The sequence below is a fragment of the Sminthopsis crassicaudata genome, chromosome 1, assembly GCF_048593235.1.
Source record: "Sminthopsis crassicaudata isolate SCR6 chromosome 1, ASM4859323v1, whole genome shotgun sequence".
Taxonomy (NCBI): domain Eukaryota; kingdom Metazoa; phylum Chordata; class Mammalia; order Dasyuromorphia; family Dasyuridae; genus Sminthopsis; species Sminthopsis crassicaudata.
The window spans coordinates 598,805,158-598,824,670 of NC_133617.1; the positions used below are offsets into that span (position 1 = coordinate 598,805,158).

The following is a 19,513-nucleotide window of genomic DNA, read 5'->3' on the forward strand; positions in this document are numbered from 1 at the left end:
TTGATCATTCTTTTACTAATATTAATGGCTACCATTTATAGGGTACCTATTATATTCTAGGCATTGTTTGCAGTTGTTTCAGTCCTTTTCAATTTTATCTGATTCTTTGTGATTCCCATTTGGGTTTTTTTTTGTCAGAAATATTAAAATAGTTTGCCATTTCTTTCTCTGGTTCATTTTACAGATGAGGAAAGTGAGGCAAACTGAATTAAGAGACTTGCCTACGGTAATACAATTAATAAGTGTCTCAGCTTGGAGTTGAACTCAGGTCCTTCTGACTCTAGGACTCTCTCTTTACTGTGTCACTTAGCTGTCTAGATATTTTATTGTTCATTCATTTCAGATGTGTCACCTCTTTGTTAGCTCATTTGGGATTTTCTTGGCAAAAATATTAGCAATTTTCCTTTTCCTTTTCTAGTTTATTTTACAGATGAGGAAACTGAGTCAAACAGGCATAAGTTATTTGTCCAGAGTCACAGAGTTCATTTCACCACATTTGAAATCAGGTCTTCCTGATTGCACTATCTTGCTACCTATTATTAAAATGTCTCTTAACTTCTACAATGGTACAATGTAAAGATTTCTAGATCTTGAAGCTGAGGGTCTAGTCTCCAATACTTAGTTTGCTATTTATTTTAATCTGTATGACTTCTCTGGTCTCAACTTGTTTATCTGTAAAGGAAGAGGACTGGGCAAAGTTACCTCCAAAATTCCTTTCAATTCTAAACTTATGATGCTATGGTAATTTAACATGAAATTTAGATTAAAAAAAGATACTGAGACCTTCTTCAAAGAATACAATTTACTTCATTTTGACCAGTTATGTCAAATTGAAAGTACTTTTGTGAATCTATTTCCCATCTCCAGTGAAGTAAAATATAGTTCTATGCTTATTCTTCATGTGTATAATATATTCTGTTTAGCTAATGACTCTTGGTAATTTTCATGATCATTTTACATCATACTTCTCACTGACTGCTTCTGCCTTTTTATAGTTACTTGAAATATTTCTGTATCTTAATATATGTTCAATGTTTTGAAAGCTCTATGTGGTACTAATAAATATGTATATTCTTTAGCAATCCCACTTAGAAGACATTAGAAGTCTCAGTTTTAGTTTCTTCAGCATTGTGTTCAATTCCATTTTTCCCTTTGTTTATCTTTCTTTTAGACACACCCCAAACTGACCAAGGGACATTAAAAATCTCTTTCCTGTTTTATTACTATTTAGTCTTTTATTAATTCAGTTACTTTTCTTTTATATGTTTAGGTGCTAGGGAATTTGGAGCATATAAATTTAATATTGATATTGGTTTGTTGTGTATGGTTCCTTTCAGCATAATGTAATTTCTTGTTTGTTTCTTTTTATATTGTAAATATTAGTTTTTGTTTTGTCTGATATCATGATTGCAACTTCTGCTTTCTTGGATTCAGGATGAATAGTGCTTTTTCTTTTCTTAAGCCTCATTTTTATCCTGTGTATGTCTTTTTTTAAGAGGTACTTTTCTAAGCAACAGATTATAGACTGTTTTCTTTGTTTTTAAATCCACTCTATTACTCTTTAATTGTATTGCATTGTTTAATCCATTCATGTTTGAAATCATGAGAGTTTGATTTGGGTATCCCAAAAATTTCAGTGCAGTTTATTGTTCTAAGACCTTTGGGATATGCTATATATATATATATATATATATTTTTTTTTTCCATTTGTCCTTCTCCTCCACCCAAATTAGGATTTCCCTCCACCTCCTTCTGTAAAGACAGATTATATCTCCCATTGACTGCTAACAAAAAATTACACAAGATCTTAGCCAGTCCATCATTATGAAAATGACACCTCAGTAAATTGGCAACCTCATCAATGATGGTACTCTTTCCAATAATGCAAGTTCCAGACTAATTATACCTTTTCATCCTGTAAGGCTTTTTCCTACATCTCCCATGGATCTTCCATAGATATGACCATACAATCAGTAGAGCTTTTCCTCTAGATCTTTTGACACTACATAATTGGCCTTCCTCTTTTTCTGTTGTTTGTGCTGCCTTTTGCACCCTTTCTTTTATGCAAGCCACCGTTAATATTATGCTGTAACTTACTTCTATCTACCATAGAACTTTCTATTGCTTATTGGATCACCTCCTTTGTTGATTCTTTGGAAATCATAGTGTTTTATGACTTGAAACCAGATCACCAGGAAAAGATTGCTATTAAAAAAAAGAAGAAAAGATGCTTTCTATAGAACAAGTAGTATAGGATCATGGAAAATAATTTCCATTGCAGTGTAGGCCTGTATCCCTTCCTGTTCAGTTTCATGGTCAGCTCACTGATCTCTATGGTACCTGTGCAAAATACAGTACATTTTTTATCTATTGTACCAGTTCAAGATTTCAGAACTAATTAACCAACTCATATTCTCTAATTAACCAACTCTTTGAAATTGCATGTCATATTCTGGGCCCTCATTTTGTATTCTTGTGGATCCTTAACCCATTTACTTTTTTCTTTTGTAGTTGACAAAACATTTCCTTTAAGTGACTGGATGATACTGAAGAAGGATTGTAATGTTCTGCAGCTCATTTTATCTGCAAATAGGAGCCTATGGAACTATCTGCAGGCATCTTATTTATACATAGATAAGTAAGGCATGTTCCCTACCCCCAGGGATCTGAAGAACAAGACTAAAAAAGGATTTAAAGAAAGAAAAGAAAACACAAATCAGTCAAACTTCTGGAGGAGACCTAAATTGATTTAGATCTTACTAAATGTTTAGACCATAAAGCAGATAGGAGAGAATATTCTAAGCAGAAGAGGTTACAGGAGCACAGGTCCTGTGACAAGAGTTTTAAAATGATGTGTGCAGAAAGTAAAATGAAGAGAATAGTTTGACCAGAATAGAAGGATTGGGTAGGTAAGGTAGGGTGAAATGATTTCATCCACGTATTGTCTTCTTGTTCTAACTACCAGCATTTTTTTTCCTTATAATGCCTCCAAAAGAGATTTTTACCTTTTACCTTTTAATGACAGAATACATTATTTATTTAGTTTACATAGTTCCCTATTCCACTTCTTTTTCTGAGATTATGAGGCAGTCAAATCAGGACCAAAAAACAAACAAACAAACAAAAACTTAGCTATATTCTTTCACCAAGCTTTTTCTTCTATTTCTGAAAATTTGTAATTTGTTAATGTTCCTTTAGTGCCAGCAATGTAGCAAGCCTCTGATAGAACAAAGAATAAGCCATTTATCCCTGGAGAAAAAAGTTTACAGGCTATGTTATATGGATTAAAAAGCAAAAAAGAAGAATCAGGAAAGTACAACCCAAACAAAAACATAGTATTTCATTGTTTCAACCCCCATCTGAGTTCAAGTGTCTTAAAGGTATCTAAAGAAGTCTAAATGAAAACTGTATGTCAAGGTGGGATCTGAGATCAGGTTGAGGGTTAGTTTGATGTAATAAGTAGCCTCAGCCCTTGGCAAGGTGCCTTGGTACGTTAGTTTTCCAAGTTGTTGGGTGGGTCACAACTGCACTCCAACATCCTGTCTGCAAATGCTAAATAAATACCCAGTTGACGTCAGACTGGAGCACCACCATACTCACTAATGTCACTTCAGTAATCAAAATGCTTAACCTTGTTTCACTTGATCATCATCCATACATTAAAATTTTAGGGTTGGTCCTTCCTAAGGAACACATCTTTTCTAATTTCTTTGTTCCCTATTTGAGAGGGTAGTCTAAGGTCTTTGTCCTGTAAAACCTTTTTGGATAGCATGAAGAATCTGTCCCAACCTAAATCTAACCCTAAAAATTATTCCTGTCACAGGGATAGGAGAGAAAAGCTTTCACAGGTTAAAGGGATCTACTGAGGAACCCTTAAAATGAATGATAAAATGTAGAGTGCTCTCTGAATGGAAAGCTATGGAAGTTTGTTTATTATGATCAAAATAAGTAGATATTTGAAAACATTGAGATAGGATAGCAATTCCAGAACTTGTAACCACTTGTCTAACATTAATTAATGTACTGGATTTTTTTTTTTTTCATTTTAAGCATTCCAACACTTCCTACTGCATCAATACCAAAAAAAGATTCTCCTGAATCTTTAAAGTCTTCACACATCTACAAATGGCCAAAAATGGACTGTATTTCATTAAATGATTTCAACTTGGAAAACTGCCAAGCTAGTTCCAACTTAGTTTCTGAAAAGACAAGTTGGTCCTGGGTAGGAAATGGATAGGCAGTGCTTGAGGTCAATTAAAATAAATCAGACAAAAAGGAATTTTTATTATAAAGACTAAATCTTTTCCTTATTATCACAAACAACATGCCCACCCAGAGGAAGAAAGAATTTTATGTATTTCCAAAGGTCTGTGTAGCTACATTGCTGGTTTATTGTTGTCCTCTGGCTGCTGCAGGTCTGCTAGCACTGTATCATTTCAGCAATCGACAAGCTCTGGGTTTTCTCCCCTCCTCTCTCTCATTTCCAGGCAGTTTTGAACTGCCTTCCTGCAGACGTCATAAAGCCCTTAAGGAATACTTTCTGCCTGGTGAGATTGAATGATAGTTCCCATTCACAAAGAATAGGAGGCAGGGTCTAAGCCGGGAGTAAAAAGGACACACTTTCTTTTCTTTCTTTTTTTTTCTTTTTTCTTTTTTGGCAGGTAAAGCAGCTGGCAAGCCTCAAGTGCCTACATTTTTATTCCCCCTACTGTTTTCTTTGCTTCTCCGGAGCGGACTAGTGTGCTAGTACTGAAGTGAAACTTCCCCAACAGCTCGCTGGCGTTACTTTACCTCCAGACCTTTTATTCCTTCTTTACGTACTAAGGTGCTTCTGCAGTGTTGGCAACCTTGAAACCTGTTATTATAGCTTTGCAGCTTGCGAAAAGAGAGAAGGAGAGAAATTGAGAGTGAGAGAGGAAGCAAGAGAGAGAGGAGGGAGAAAGATCAAGTAGTTCTTTCAGCTGCCTTGCCTCCCCTTGTGACCTAGATGAAGAATAGATTCAAAATTCAGTTCCTCCCCAGGCCATACAAGAGTGAAAAGAAACTCTGTCACTTGGGAGCCTAGCACGGTAGTCACTTGACAGACAGACAGAGAAAGAGAGGGAGAGGGAGAAGGAGAAGGAGAAGGAGGAGAGGGAGAGGGAGAGAGAAAGAATATGAATGTTACTACAATGCTTTGGTTGTCTTGATGAATCAACCTGGGAGCAGGAACTGTGGGCTTCAGGACCCTTGGATTTCTTCAGCAAGCCCAGTCCTCGAAATGGATTGTGTAAAGGCTTCTTGGTAGCGAGACCCTCTGAAATTGATGACTCAAAATTTTGGGAACATTCTTTTCAAGATGAGTATTATTATGAAGCCGAGATCCCGGTCTACTAGTTCCCTGAGGACTACAGAGACAATTGGGTAAAGTGCTTTTCTCTCTTACTTATCTCCTTCTTCTCCTTCCAAGACTGAGATATTAACTGAATATTGAGTGATTATGGGAGATGCTCAAAGGAGTTAGATTTAATTTTAACAGTCTGTACGGTAAAATAAAGCATAACAGGCTCCTTGATTCCCTCTGCTTAGTGTCCAGTTCTGTATATTCTGTGCAAAGAGGTGTTCATTCTTTGTTTTTAGCCACCCAGTGGTCCTAGAGGCGCCCTATGAAATGTGACATCTGATCATAATTTAAATTTGAAAGCTAAAAGGACACATGCAGATGTATGTTGCCTGTAGGGGAAGTGAAGCTGATCGTTTTCTCTGTCTGTTTCTGGTTATTTGTTTTCTCATCTTTATTCTTGCTGCCTAAGCACCCTAGAATATTTGAGAATTCTGCCATTATTTCTTCTTCCAAGACATTAATCCTAACAAATTTTGAAAGTAATATTTTGCTAGTATAAGTTACTTTAATAGTAACATTTTGTTAGTGCAAGTTACTTAGATAACAAGATTAAAGAATGATCCTAATGATTAAACAAATGCATAATGATACAATAGGTAATTATGCTTTGATCAAACTTTATGCATTATTTGTATATCTAACCCATGTTACATACATACATATATTATCTATTCTTAATATATTTTTGTTTTTATTATAAAAGATTTTAGTCATTTAATTGAAAATTTCCATCATAAAATAAAGTAGATTAATTTTGCATCCCAAATTATTATTGAGAGTGTTAACAATTACTTTTAGAATGCTTTTTGTGTAAACTTGATAAAGCTTTCTATAACTGTATTTATTTCATTTCTCAGATTCTAGAGCTAGAAGCAATTCCAAAGGACATCTAACTCTTATCATTTTATAGATGAGGAATGCAGCCTCAGGACATTAAGTTTCATTCCCAGAGTCATACAGGTAGTAATAGTCAGGGTTGAGTTTAAACCCAGGTTTTCAAATAGTTTTGTGTTCTTTCCAATGCTGTTAATTGTTTTTTTTTTTTTTTTTTTTGATGTTAACATGCTATTTTAAAATATATTTATTAAAAACTAAATATAAAATAAGAGAAAACAAAATTGAAAAATAGAGAAGGAAAATACAAAATAAAATATTGTCATGTGTCTGTCTAGCAGAACATCAAAGAGGATTCAAAATATGTAACAATAAATTTCCATTTCAAGGAAGCATATATAATGATAGTTATTAGATTGGTTTGATTTTAAAAACAATAAGGAAAATAAAAACCTAGAATGGGAAAATGTGTCAATATAATGATTTACATACCCCCACCCCCCAGTCCTTTTTATTCTACACACATGTGCACACACACACACACACACACACACACACACACACAATGATAGGGATAAAAATTACTGTAAATCAGAATTCTAACATTTGTTTGATGGAGTTAATAAGTGTCAGTATATATGGCTGAGGACATATTGATACTATCTATCTATCTGTCTGAAATCCTGGAATGGGAAAAACACCTCTTTTTACCAACTTCTGGATTACTTAGAGTTGCCTGCAGCACCAAGAACTTGTATAATTTGTTCATGGTTACAGAACAAAAATGTGTCAGAATCAATACTTGAACTCTTCCTGATTCTGAGACCAGATTTCTGACCGTTATACCATGGCATCTCACTGTCAGCTTTTATAAAGAATAAATAAAGAATTGTCTGTTTGCCCAGTGCATTTAAATCTTGTCTAAGGCACTCATTGAAACATTGCCTGGTCTTATTGATGTCCCTTATATGAGTTGAGTTTAATTCCACAAAAAATCCCAAATCAATTCTTTTCCAACATCTCCTCAAAATTCTTCCTGTAATTTATCTCACCTAGATAATGAGGGCAATCTTTTATATTTTCCTGATATTTTACTATTTTCAAAGCATTTTCAAGTATTCTGGGTTATATTCTGTACAGCAGAGGGCATTCAAGGATACATGAATACATGTATATGCCTTTATACTATATATATCATAATATAACAACAGACTTGGAATTAAGGTCCTGTTATACTTATTTATTTTTCTTTAATTAAAAGATATTTTATTTGATACTTATAAATAGAAACCATTAGAGTCCATATTACATTTAAATTTAATAAGTATATTTAAATTTTATGTTCTGCATTTCATATCAAGGATCCAGGCTCAATTAAGGGACAGAGATTTTTTTATTTATTTATTTTTTTTTACATTAACACAAGATCATTCTAGTATAAGCTTAAGAAGATCTCTACTTCATGGGTTTGCTAATTGTTCTTACTGATTAGAAATTAGACATTGTTATTATGATATGAATGTTGAGAAAGAGATGATAAGATATAAAGTATGTTTGCTAGGTAGTCCAATAGATAGAATGTTGGGACTTAAAGTCTGGAAGATCTATGTTTAAATTCTGATCCAGATGTGTAACCCTAGACAAGTTACTTAACCATTGTTTACCTAAGTTTCTTCATCTGTAAAACAAGAATAATAAATGGCCTATCTCCCCAGGTTGTTGTGGAGGGTTAAATGAGTAATGTTTATAAAGCAGTTTACAAATATTAAAGCACTTATAAATGCTATTTATTATTACTATATCTAGATATTGAATAGGAAAAATATGGCTGAGGAAAATATAGTTATGAAAAATAGTTATGTAAAAGTTATGAAAATTAAACACCTCTTAAATAGGAAGAAACTTGTAAACAGATTTGTTGTTGTCTAGTCATTTTAGTCATGTCTAACTTTTCATGATCCCATGATAATGGAATAGTTTGTTATTTCTTTTTCCAGCTTATTTTACAAATGAGGAAACTGAGACAAAGAGGGTAAAGTGACTTGCCTAGTTAGTAAGGTGAGAAGCGGGATTTGAATTCAAGCCTTCCTGATTTCAGAATAGGTGAACTATATCTATTATACTATTTACCTGTTCTTATGAACATGAACAGTACTCTAACTTCCAGAGGAACTGTAGTAAAGTTGCCTAAATGTCTCACTTTGGATTACTTCTAGAAAAAATGGGTTTGGTATTTGCAGAATTCTTAGGTCAGAGTATTTATGGAGATTATGTGTATAAGTTAGGCTGCAAATGACTGGCTTTTTACAAAAACTTCAGATCCTCCTTTTTCCTATGGGGAAGAAAATGCAAGTCTTGCTGACCTTAATTGAGGAAGCCAAAAGGTTATTTTACCTAATTTGAGTTAATGGATATATCTTTGATTTTCAGTTGTTTTCTGGATAAGCCTTCTGATTTAAAGCACCATTAGAATTGAGTTGCATGACATTTGTACTGCTTTAGATTAATTCTACTAATAAGTACAAACATTTCTCAACCTAGAAACACTAAAAGGTTTTGTTAAAAAGTATTGAATTGTTTGTATTTGCTCAGCATAAATTGAGAATTATGTCAGTAAGTGACTATTTTCTAGGTCTGTTTAGGCTTGTAATTATGTTGTAATCTTTTATGATCATATTATTAGGGTGAATCTTGTAATCATTATGCAAATGAACCCAGGATACGTATCTTTTGGTGGGTTGTTATAAATTTTGAAAGATGAATAAGATTATTTTACTATTTTTAGAACATCACTGAAAAATAGAGTGGTTTTGAGGACTTGTGTTTGTTTTTTCTCCTGTATCTTAGAAAGAGATTAGCATGATCTCCCCTCCCCCAATTTTAAAAAATATTTTTGTTTAATGTTTTGAGTTCCAAAACTTTAATACAATTCCCCCCGAAGTACTGTTCATGTTCATAAGGACAAGTAAGTGGTATAGTGGATATAGTTCACCTATTCTGAAGTCAGGAAGGCTTAATTCAAATCTGGCCTCTGACCTTACTAACTGGGCAAGTCACTTTATCCTCTTTGTCTCAGTTTCCTCATTTGTAAAATAAGCTGAAAAAAGAAATAACAAACTATTCCAGTATCATGGGGTCATGAAAAGTATCCCTCCATTTTATTCCCCCTGCTCCTTCCCAAAATGGTAAGCAATCAGATACAGTTTAAACACGTGCAATTATGTATGCTATTTCCATATTGGTCATTTTGTACAAGAAGACTCAAATAAGAAAAATGAAAGAAAGTTAAAAAAAAATAGCATAGTGTGTCTTTAACTAATATCAATTCTTCCTCTGATAATGTTTCACCATTAATCCTTTGAGATGGTTTTGGGTCATTATATTGCTGAGAAGAGCTAAGTCATTCACAGTTATTCCCTGAAAGATATTGCTGTTAACTGTGCATAATCTTCTTCTGGTTCTGTTTATTTCACTATGTATCAGTTCATATAAGTCTTTCTGGATTTTTCTGAAATCATCCTTTTTTGTCATTTATGCATGATAATATTCCATTATAATCATATACCACAAATTGTTTAGCTATTGATTAATATTAATATTATATTGATAATAATTGATTGATGGAAATGCCTTAGATTTCCAATTTTTAGCCACCACAAAAAGAGCTGTTATAAATATTTTTGTACAAATAGATTCTTTCCCCTTCTTTTGGATGTCTTTGGGGTAGAGCAATGGTGTTCTGGCATTCTCTTGATGTTGGCTTAAATTTCTGGGCAAAATGGTTGAATTGCTTTCACTTCAGAACTTCATATTTCAGAACATTTTCTGAGAAGTTTCAAATAAAGCTCGTTATGTTTGAGGGTACAAAAGGAAAATTTTTATGTAACTGAAGTAGTCTTATATTCCTTTTTTCTTTTAAAATTTAATTTTAGATTTGACTTGTTTGAAAACATTATCCTGTTTAAATATACAAATGTTAAACACATAGATCTGTATATGGAGAGAATGAAAATTTCATTAATTTTGTTTCCAAGAGACATTTCTGTAAAAATAAAAGAATGGGCAGCTGAAGTTACTGTATAACTTTATGAAAATATTCTTTATCTAATCCCAGAACAAATAATCTTTAATCATAAGGGATAAGGTCAAGAAATTGGTTAGGACTTCACCCAAATGGTAGCAGAATAAAACTGAGATAAGTTGGCTGTAAGGTCCTTTGGTACAAAAAATAATAAACTTGGAGGAAATAGCATTAAATAAGTATTTATTTTTTATTAAAGTTTTATATTTACAAAACATATGCATGGGTAATTTTGCAACATTGCCCCTTGCAAGACCTTTTGTTCCAATTTTACCCCTCCTCCCCACCGCCTCCCGAGGATGGCAAGTAGTCCAATACATGTTAAATATGTTAAAATATATGTTAAATCCAATATATGTATACATATTTATATAATTATCTTGCTGCACAAGAAAAATCCGATCAAGAAGGAAGAAAAAAAATTGAGAAAGAAAACAAAATGCAAGCAAATAACAACAGAGTGAGAATGCTATGTTGTGGTCAACACTCAGTTCCCATGGTCCTCTCTCTGGGTGTAGATGGCTCTCTTTATCACTGAAGCACTGGTTTGAATCATCTCGTTATTGAAGAGAGCCACTTCCATCAGAATTGATCATCATATAATCTTGTTGTTGCTGTGTATAATGATCTGGTTCTGCTTATTTTACTTGGCATCAGTTCATGTGAGTCTCTCCAAGCCTCTCTGAAATCATCCTGTTGAACACTTCTTACAGAACAATAATATTCCCTAACATTCATATACCATAACTTATTCAGTCATTCTCCAATTGATGGGCAACCATTCAATTTCCAGTTCCTTGCCACTACAAAAAGGGCTTCCACAAGCATTTTTCCACATGTGGGCCCCTTTCTCTCCTTTAAAATCTATTTGGAGTATATTTCCAGTAGAAACACTCCTGGATCAAAGGATATGCACAGTTTGATAACTTTTTGAGCATAGTTCTAAATTGATCTGCAGATCTGTTCACAATTCCACCAACAATGTATCAGTGTCCCAGTTTTACCACATTCCCTCCAACATTGGTCATTATCGTTTACTGTCATTTTAACTAATCTGACAGGTATGTAGTGGTATCTCAGAGTCGTCTTAATTTGCATTTCTCTGATCAATAGTGATTTGGAGCACCTTTTCATATGATTACAAATAGTTTCAATTTCTTCGTCTGAAAATTGTTCATTTCCTTTGATCATTTATCAATTGGAGAATGGCTTGAACTATTATACATTTGAGTCAATTCTCTATATATTTTAGGAATGTGTCCTTTATCAGAATTTTTGAATGCAAAAAAATATTTTCCCAGTTTATTGCTCCCCTTCTAATCTTGCCTGTATCTCTAGTTCTTTGGTTGCAAATTCCTTCCTCCTCCATAGATCTGAGAGGTAAATTATTTTATGTTCTTATTTGTTTATAATATCATTCTTTATGTTTAGATCATAAACCCATTTCAACTTTATCTTTGTAGACAGTGTTAGGTGTGAGTAAATAAGTATTTCAAAACATCCTTGTTTTATTGTTAAGGATACTCGCTCTATAACTTGGTAAGCCTAGCTCCTAACTCCATCCCTTCTAAATATTTGGTTTCATTAATCGCCATAGTCAAAAATTAACAGTTAGATATATATAAATCACTTAATGACAAACTTTCTGGTGGTGATCTTCTGTGAAAGTTTTTAGGAACATATAGCCTGACACCAGCCTCCTAAATCAACAGTTTTTCAAGGTAAATAGGACCTGCCAGAACTTGAAATCTACTGGTATAGCACTAGAGAGCACAATGGGTTTTTCCATTGTATGATTACATAGAACTTTAGTGGAAGCAGGAGAAGCTCATAGACTCATAGACTTGAAGCTGAAAAAGATTTTGAAGGCAATATAATAAAACCCATTTGTTTAATTTATTTTAGTTTTTTAAACATTGGTTTTACTGATGTTCTTAGTTGTTTAACTTTTTTTTCTACACTTAGAAAACACCAAATAAGGTGAACATTTCTGAAATACAAAATAGAACAGAGAAAGAATTGAACATGAAGATGTAAATCTATATTATCTATAACTTGCATTTTGTTTTTTAGAATAAATTCAGCATTATTTTTTGTTATTTTTTTGAAAATTATTTTTATTCTATTAAATATTTCCCAATCACATGGAAAAAAATTTTATCATTAAAATTTTCTTCTACCTATCCCTCTCCTTGAGGAGGCAAACAACTTAATATTAATTATACATATGAAGTCCTACAAAAGTAGAACAATAAAAATAGAGAAAGTCTAAACAAAAGCTTCGATCTGTATTCAGAGTTCATCAGCATTTTTGGATAGCATTTTTCATCACGGGTCATTTAGAACTGTCTTGGATCATTGTTTTTTGAGAATAGCTAAATCAACAAAGAAATTAAAACCATTTCAAGTCATATGAAAAAAATGCTCTAAATCACTATTGACCAAAGAAATGCAGATTAAGACAATTCTGAAGTATCACTACATACCTCTCAAATTGCCTAAGATGACAGGAAAAGATAATGATAAATATTGGAGAGGATGTGGGAAAACTGAGACACTAATACATTGTTGGTGGAGTTGTGAACTGATCTAACTATTCTGAAGAGCAATTTGGAACTATGCCCAAAGTCCATATCCTTTGGTCCAACAGTATCTCACTTGGGCCTGTGTTGCAAAGAGAGCATAAAAAAAGGGAAAAAGGACCCCCATATGCAAAAATGTTTGTAGCAAACCTTTTTGTAGTGGTAAAAAACTGGAAGCTGATTGGATGCCTATTTTCCCATGTTCTTTTAATAACACCCTTTATGTCTCAATCATTTAATTCATTTTGACATTATCTTATTATACAGTGTGGGCTATTGGTAACTTTCTGCCAAACTACTTTACTATTTTCTTGATAATTTTTGTCAAAAGTTAAATTCCTACCCCAAAAGCCTAGTTCTTTGGATTTATCAAATACTAGATTACTATGATTACTTACTACTGTGTTTTATGTGCCTAATCTTTAGATTAGAACTGGCCAGTTCCTGTGGCCTTGTGATGGAGAGATCCATCTGCACCCAGAGAAAGGATTGTGGAAACTGAGTGTGGGTCACAGCACAGCATTTTGCTTGAATTTTGTTTTCTCTTTCATTTTTTTTTTTCCTTTTTGATCTGATTCCTAAGATTTCTTGGATTTTAATAGGAATAGGTATCATACTTTGTCAAAAGTTTTTTTTTTTTTCTGTATCTATTGATATAATCATATGGTTTTAATTGTTTTTGTTATTGATATGATCAATTATATTAATAGTTTTCCTAATATTAAATAAACCCTTCATTTGTTGTATAAATCCCACCTGGTCTCAGTTATAAGCTTTGTGATACATTGCAATTTACATCATTTTCAAAGTTGATTTTCTTATTTAAATTTGATATATTGCAATTAATATAATTTTCCAAGTTGATTTTCTTATTTGAATTACATACTGATTTTTCTTCTGTTCTTTGGATTTTTATTTTATTTTTTAATTTTAATAACTATATCTTTAGCTTCCCTCTATGCCTTTAATTCTGCCACTGCCTTCTAGAAAAGTTGAAGTACCTCCCTTCCAAGATGAATGGAAAGCTGTATAAGAAAATTAAACAAAAGTAGAAAGAGCACCAAGATTGAAAATAGGCTAATTTACCCAAGTGGGACACAGATTAAAAAAATGTACTCCGATAGTAATAAAATTAGGTAAAGGAAGAAAGGAAAAGATCTGATGCTTTCTGTCAATGTCAATGCCTGAAATGATGTAGCAATGCTTTCTTATCCATTTCCAATCTAGAGGCCTTCTCAAGCTGGCAATAATTCTACTTTATGGCCTCTTTTTCAGATTAGGCAGAACTACCATATGAGGAAAAACACCTTTGCCATGTTCCATTCTAACTAGCTCAACCCATGACTATCTGGACTACTTTTTCACCTTGTCACCATCTTTCAGCTCCCTTTATTTGTTGATTTTCACCATTAGAAAGTAAGTTTCTTGAGGATAGGGGAACTATCTTTCTTTTTTCTTGTGTTTGCATTCCCAATTATTGACTCATTGTCTGCCATACAGTAAAGTGTGCTTAATAAATGCTCTTTCTAACTATTATGTTAATATAGATCAGGCATGCTGATAGTAGAATCATTAATCATTGATTAAAGCTGCTATAGACCTGGGGCATTATATGTTCTAATCCTTTTACTTTACAAGTAAGAAGATTTAGGGATAGAAAGCTATAAGTGGCTGATCCAGCAAGTGAGTGAAACTCAGGTTCTTTTAATTCCAAATATAATTTTTTAAATTTATTTTTAACACACATTGCTTTATGAATTATGTTGGGAGAAAAAATTCAGAACAAATAAGGAAAAACCATGGGAGAAATGAAAAAAAAAAAAAAAGCTGAACATAGCATGTATTGATTTGCATTCATTCTCTTTAGTTCTTTTTCTGGATACAGATGGCATTTTCTGTCCAAAGTTTGTTGAGCTTCCTTTCAATCACTGAACCACTGAGAAGAACCAAGTCTTTCATAGTTTATCATCGCACATTCTTGCTGTTATTGTATACAATGTATTCATGGTTCTGCTTGTTTCACTCATAATCAATTCATGTAAATCTTTCCAGGCCTTTCTGAAATCTGCTTGTTCATAATTTTTTAATAGAACAATAATATTCCATTACCTTCATATACCACAACTTGTTCAACCAATCCCTAATTGATGGGCATCTACTCATTTTCCAGTTCTTTGCTATCACAAAAAGAGCTGCTACAAACATTTTTGCACATGTGGATATCAAATCCAGCTTTTTCACTTTACCAAAAATATTGTTGATTTATCTTCTGAAAAGGGAATAATATTATAATGCAATGCCTTAAAAATGTAGATCTTTATTTTCTGATTATACCAGTCATGATGATGAATAATAAGTTAAGAAATCAGAAGGAAATTATTTCTATTAGTTATAAGAGAATTGTGATAAATTAAGTTACTGTCCATTAGCATTTATAACCCAGTGCTTACCAGAAAAAAAAATGCATTAGTAAATTGTTAGTGGAAGCAAACCACTTTTGAGATCTATTTTTGGGTACTCTCACTTTAATGTAGTAAGCTACATATTTGCTCTGTCTTCCTATTAAAGGTGGTAGCCATTTTCTAAGTAATTGATCTTTAGAGCAGACATTTTTTTGGATTCTTTTGGAACTTACTGTCTTTTGTGATTCATGATTTTTGATAGTTTAAAGCATATTGTTCATGAGCATTTCGCAAAGATATGCATTCACAGATTGTCAGCTACACAAAAACAGCTGACTTATTTCTGAATGAAGTATGTTTAACAGTTTGGTTACTATAAATATGGAACTTGAGAGTTGTTACAAATTTTAAAATACTAGAAATTTTAGCAGTGTAACTAGAGGTTAATTAATATGGAAAACAGATTGTAGTATGTACTGCAGCCCATTTTAGCCTACACATTACTCATTTTATATTGTCATAGTGTTCAATTGATGAAAATGGTACTTTCTTCCTTTCCCTTTCTTTTCAACTTTCTTTTGTGTGTGGCCTTACCCCATTAGATTATAAATTCTTGAGGACAGCTTTCTCTCTTTTTTATATTTGTATCTCCAGTGATTAACACAGTTCTTGGCACAAAGTAGGTGCCTAATAAAATAAAGTTTATCATCTATTGGCTCTGAGCAAATATCATGAACCTATAAAAAAGAGTAGGCATTCCAGTCCTAAAAGATGCACAATGGGGCAAAAGAACTCTGTTAGGCAGTACTATTTAAGATTTTTGTTTTTAGTGTATGATGAGGGTAATGATCTGGTTGAGTTCAATGCAATTATTAAGTGCCTACATTATTTAGGGGCCTCTGATAATAAAGATTGAATAGTTTATGGAGTCAGGGAGAAACATGAACATGAATGTTGATTGTAGAAAATGAAGAAATGACAAAATTTTTTGAAAATTAATTTTTTTTAATCAAAAGTACTAATTTTAATCATTTCTACAAACACTTCTATGCCTCATTACCATTCAGTCCAATAATGATTTTATAGGTATGATAAATAGGTGTCAGATTAACTTGTGGATTTTATTTTACTATGATTAGTTTTCATGTGCTCTTTCTCTTGCAACAATGCTGTCTTTTCATGCAATGTACTTGGGGACACATGACTTGGGAAAATTAGATATAATATCAATGGTAACACTTGTCAGAGGAAATAGCTTCAGGAGCCAACTAGTCTGACCTATCACATCTGAGCAAAATCCTTTCTACAGTTACCTTACAAATGATTATTCAGCATTTATTTAAAAACCTCTAGGGAGGAAGAATTCACTTTTTTTTTTTTTTTGAGTCCTCTTACTCCACTTTTGGATAACTCATATTTTTATGATTTTTTTCCTTATATTAAAACTAAAATTTTCCTTTTTTGACTACTGTGGTCATTTTAAAGTTAAATTATATATTTTTTTAATTAAGAGAAATCGATCATCTCTCATACCTCCAAACCACTTGGGGTGAAGGAAGAGAAAGAAAAAAAAAAACAACCAAATTCCTTTTAACAAATTTGCATAGGCAAGCAAAATAAATCCCCTTATTGGCCAAATTCAAGTGTGTGTGTGTGTGTGTGTGTGTTGTGTGTGTGTGTGTATGTGTGTGTGTGTGTGTGTGTGTGTGTGTGTGAGAGAGAGAGAGAGAGAGAGAGAGAGAGAGAGAGAGAAAGAGAGAGAGAGAGAGAGAGAGAGAGAGAGAGAGAGAGAGAGAGAGAGAGAGAGAGAGAGAGAGAGAGAGAGAGAGAGAGAGATTTTGCATCCTAAGCCCATAACTCTGTCAGGAATTGAACTACATGCCTCATTATTAGTCCTCTGAAATTAGAGATGATCTCTGTTTTGATCAGAGTTCTTAAGACATTAAAATTTTCTTTTTACGGATGTTGTTGCTACTGTATAAATTCTTTTAGTTCCACTCATTTAATCAATGTGCATAAGTCTTAATTTTTTTTTTTTTATATTGATGTTATAGTATAGGATGTTTTCTGGTTCTGCTCATTTCTTCTGCATCAGTTTATTATCAGTTCATTGTTGTTATTTTTCCTTCCTTCTTGAAAAGCACCATGACATAAGGGAGGTGATGACATGACATGCAAGTGAATTGGATTGAAGTGAGGGAGAGCTGAGCAAGATCATCTGCCTTACTTACGTTCCCTTCCAGAGTCATCTGGGTCCAGTGGCAAGATGGAGATCAAGATGACTAGAGATGTTACTGGATATAATGGGAGACTTTGGCTTTTTTAAGATAAGATCTTCACCAAGTCTCAATTTGAGGCTGCACCCATTCAATGATTAAGGCTAGGTAGCAATTGAAGCAAAGAATCTCCTCTTTCACCTAGTTCCAAAAAAAAAAAAAAATCTAAAAATAAATGAATGAATGAATAAAGCTGAGAAGTGAAGACCCTCAGAGTTTTTGGCCAAAGCAGAAAAGATTGCTATTTACATTCAATCGGGATCCAAACAACAACGAAATGGGACTTCTCCTAGGACCTTGACTGATGGTTATCTCTAGTGTCCAGAATTCTTTTTTGCTACTAAAAGGAATTGGCATCTACTTTCTGAACTCTCCCTGTCTATGTCTTTCTGTTAGGTGGTCTGTGGTATTTTTACTTTAACTGATGTCTTCCTCATTTCCCTTTTCTTGTTACTAGATTTTCTCACATGAGGAACATTAATGTTCAAAGTATCCGGTGTCGCCATTTTTCTTTGGAATAAATCCCATCCCACCAAATCTAGGGCTACATAGGAAATCAAAATGATAGTAATGAAAGTTTCTAGTCATTTTCATATTATACATAAAGAGCAAAAGTCCATTTCTCCAAATGAGTATTAAGTTGCAAAATTATAATCTTCCCCTAGCGAAATCCATTTCCACCCCCAAGAGAGAGTTCTAGTATTTGTTTGCGTATATATCATGATATTCTATTGGAGCATTCAGTGAATAATATTCTGCCTTTCATCTATTCTTTCCTGGGGAACATTTTCAGAAAGAAATATAAGGAAGAGGTTTACTCATAAGGGAAAAGAGGAAGGAGGAAACTAACAATAAAAACGTTCACCACTTCCTTAAAGGAAGCTGCCCTAATATTTTACAACTAAAGTATTTAAGATCTAGCACCAATCTAATCTAAATCGCTGTTGCTTAAATTTCAAACTGTTTCCTTCTATTTCTTAATGAGGATAAAGAAAAGCCAGATATTATCATCCTTTGTAATTATTGAAGATCTCTAGCAAGTTATCTTTCAATTTTTTTTTTTTTTTTTTTTTTTTTTTTTTTTTTTTTTTTTTTTGGAGGCTGGGGTTGCCCAGGATCACACAGCTAGGAAGTGTCAAGTGTCTGAGATCAGATTTGAACTCGGGTCCTCCTGAATTCAAGGCTGGTGCTCTATCCACTGCGCCACCTAGCTGCCCCTCTTTCAATCTTTTTTAATTTCACACAGTAAAAAATTATTTTTTTAATGACCAGGTCCACCTAGATGCTAATGGGTAAGAATGCATTCTTTAGCAGGCGTTGGCTAGGCATTGGGGCTATAAAGAAAGGCAAAAACTGTCCCTACTCTCAAACATATTTTGGACAGTGAATTAAATTTGACATATAAATAACTAATAGGTAGGATGGGTGCAAGTGGAGTTTGAGCTGCATCTTGTGTATGTGTGTGTTTGCAATCTTCATTATTTATGACTGAAATTCTATGACTTCTTTATCTTTACTTTTATTTTTTAAAATAGATTTTTATTTTCCCCCAGTTATATGTAAAACAATTTTTACATTTGTTTTTCGAACTTTGAGTTTCAGATTCTCTCCCATTCCATTGAGAAAGCACATGTGAAGTTACACAAAATATTTCTATAAAAGTCATGTTGCAAAAGAAAACATAGATTCCCCCCCCCCAAAAAAAAAACCCTCAAGAAAAATAAAGTTTTAAAAAGTATGCTTCAATTTGTATTCAAACACAATCAATTCTTTCTGTGGGTACAGTTAGCATTTTTCATCAAAAGTCTTGGATCATTGTATTGCTGAGAATAACAAAGTCATTCACAGTTGATCATCCCACAACATTACTATTACTTTGTATACAATACATTTCACTTTGCTTGAGCTCATAGAGAACTTTCCAGGTTTTTCTGAGAGCATCCTGTTTTGAGATG

At 33.1% G+C, this 19,513-nt stretch overlaps 1 protein-coding gene across 15 annotated transcripts in view; it reads left to right on the forward strand.

Annotated features, from left to right (window-relative positions):
• Window positions 1–19,513, forward strand: part of PDE4D (phosphodiesterase 4D) — a 1,915,283-nt gene that overhangs the window by 1,613,661 nt on the left and 282,109 nt on the right. Inside the window, exon 1 of one of the 15 annotated variants that reach the window (XM_074282459.1) lies at window positions 3,872–5,403. The exons of the other annotated variants lie outside the window; for them this stretch is intronic. Coding sequence (XP_074138560.1) covers window positions 5,306–5,403 — 98 coding nt within the window. The 5' untranslated portion in view covers window positions 3,872–5,305. Of the gene's footprint in view, window positions 1–3,871; window positions 5,404–19,513 lie in introns of those variants that run through there. 15 annotated transcript variants of the gene reach the window in all.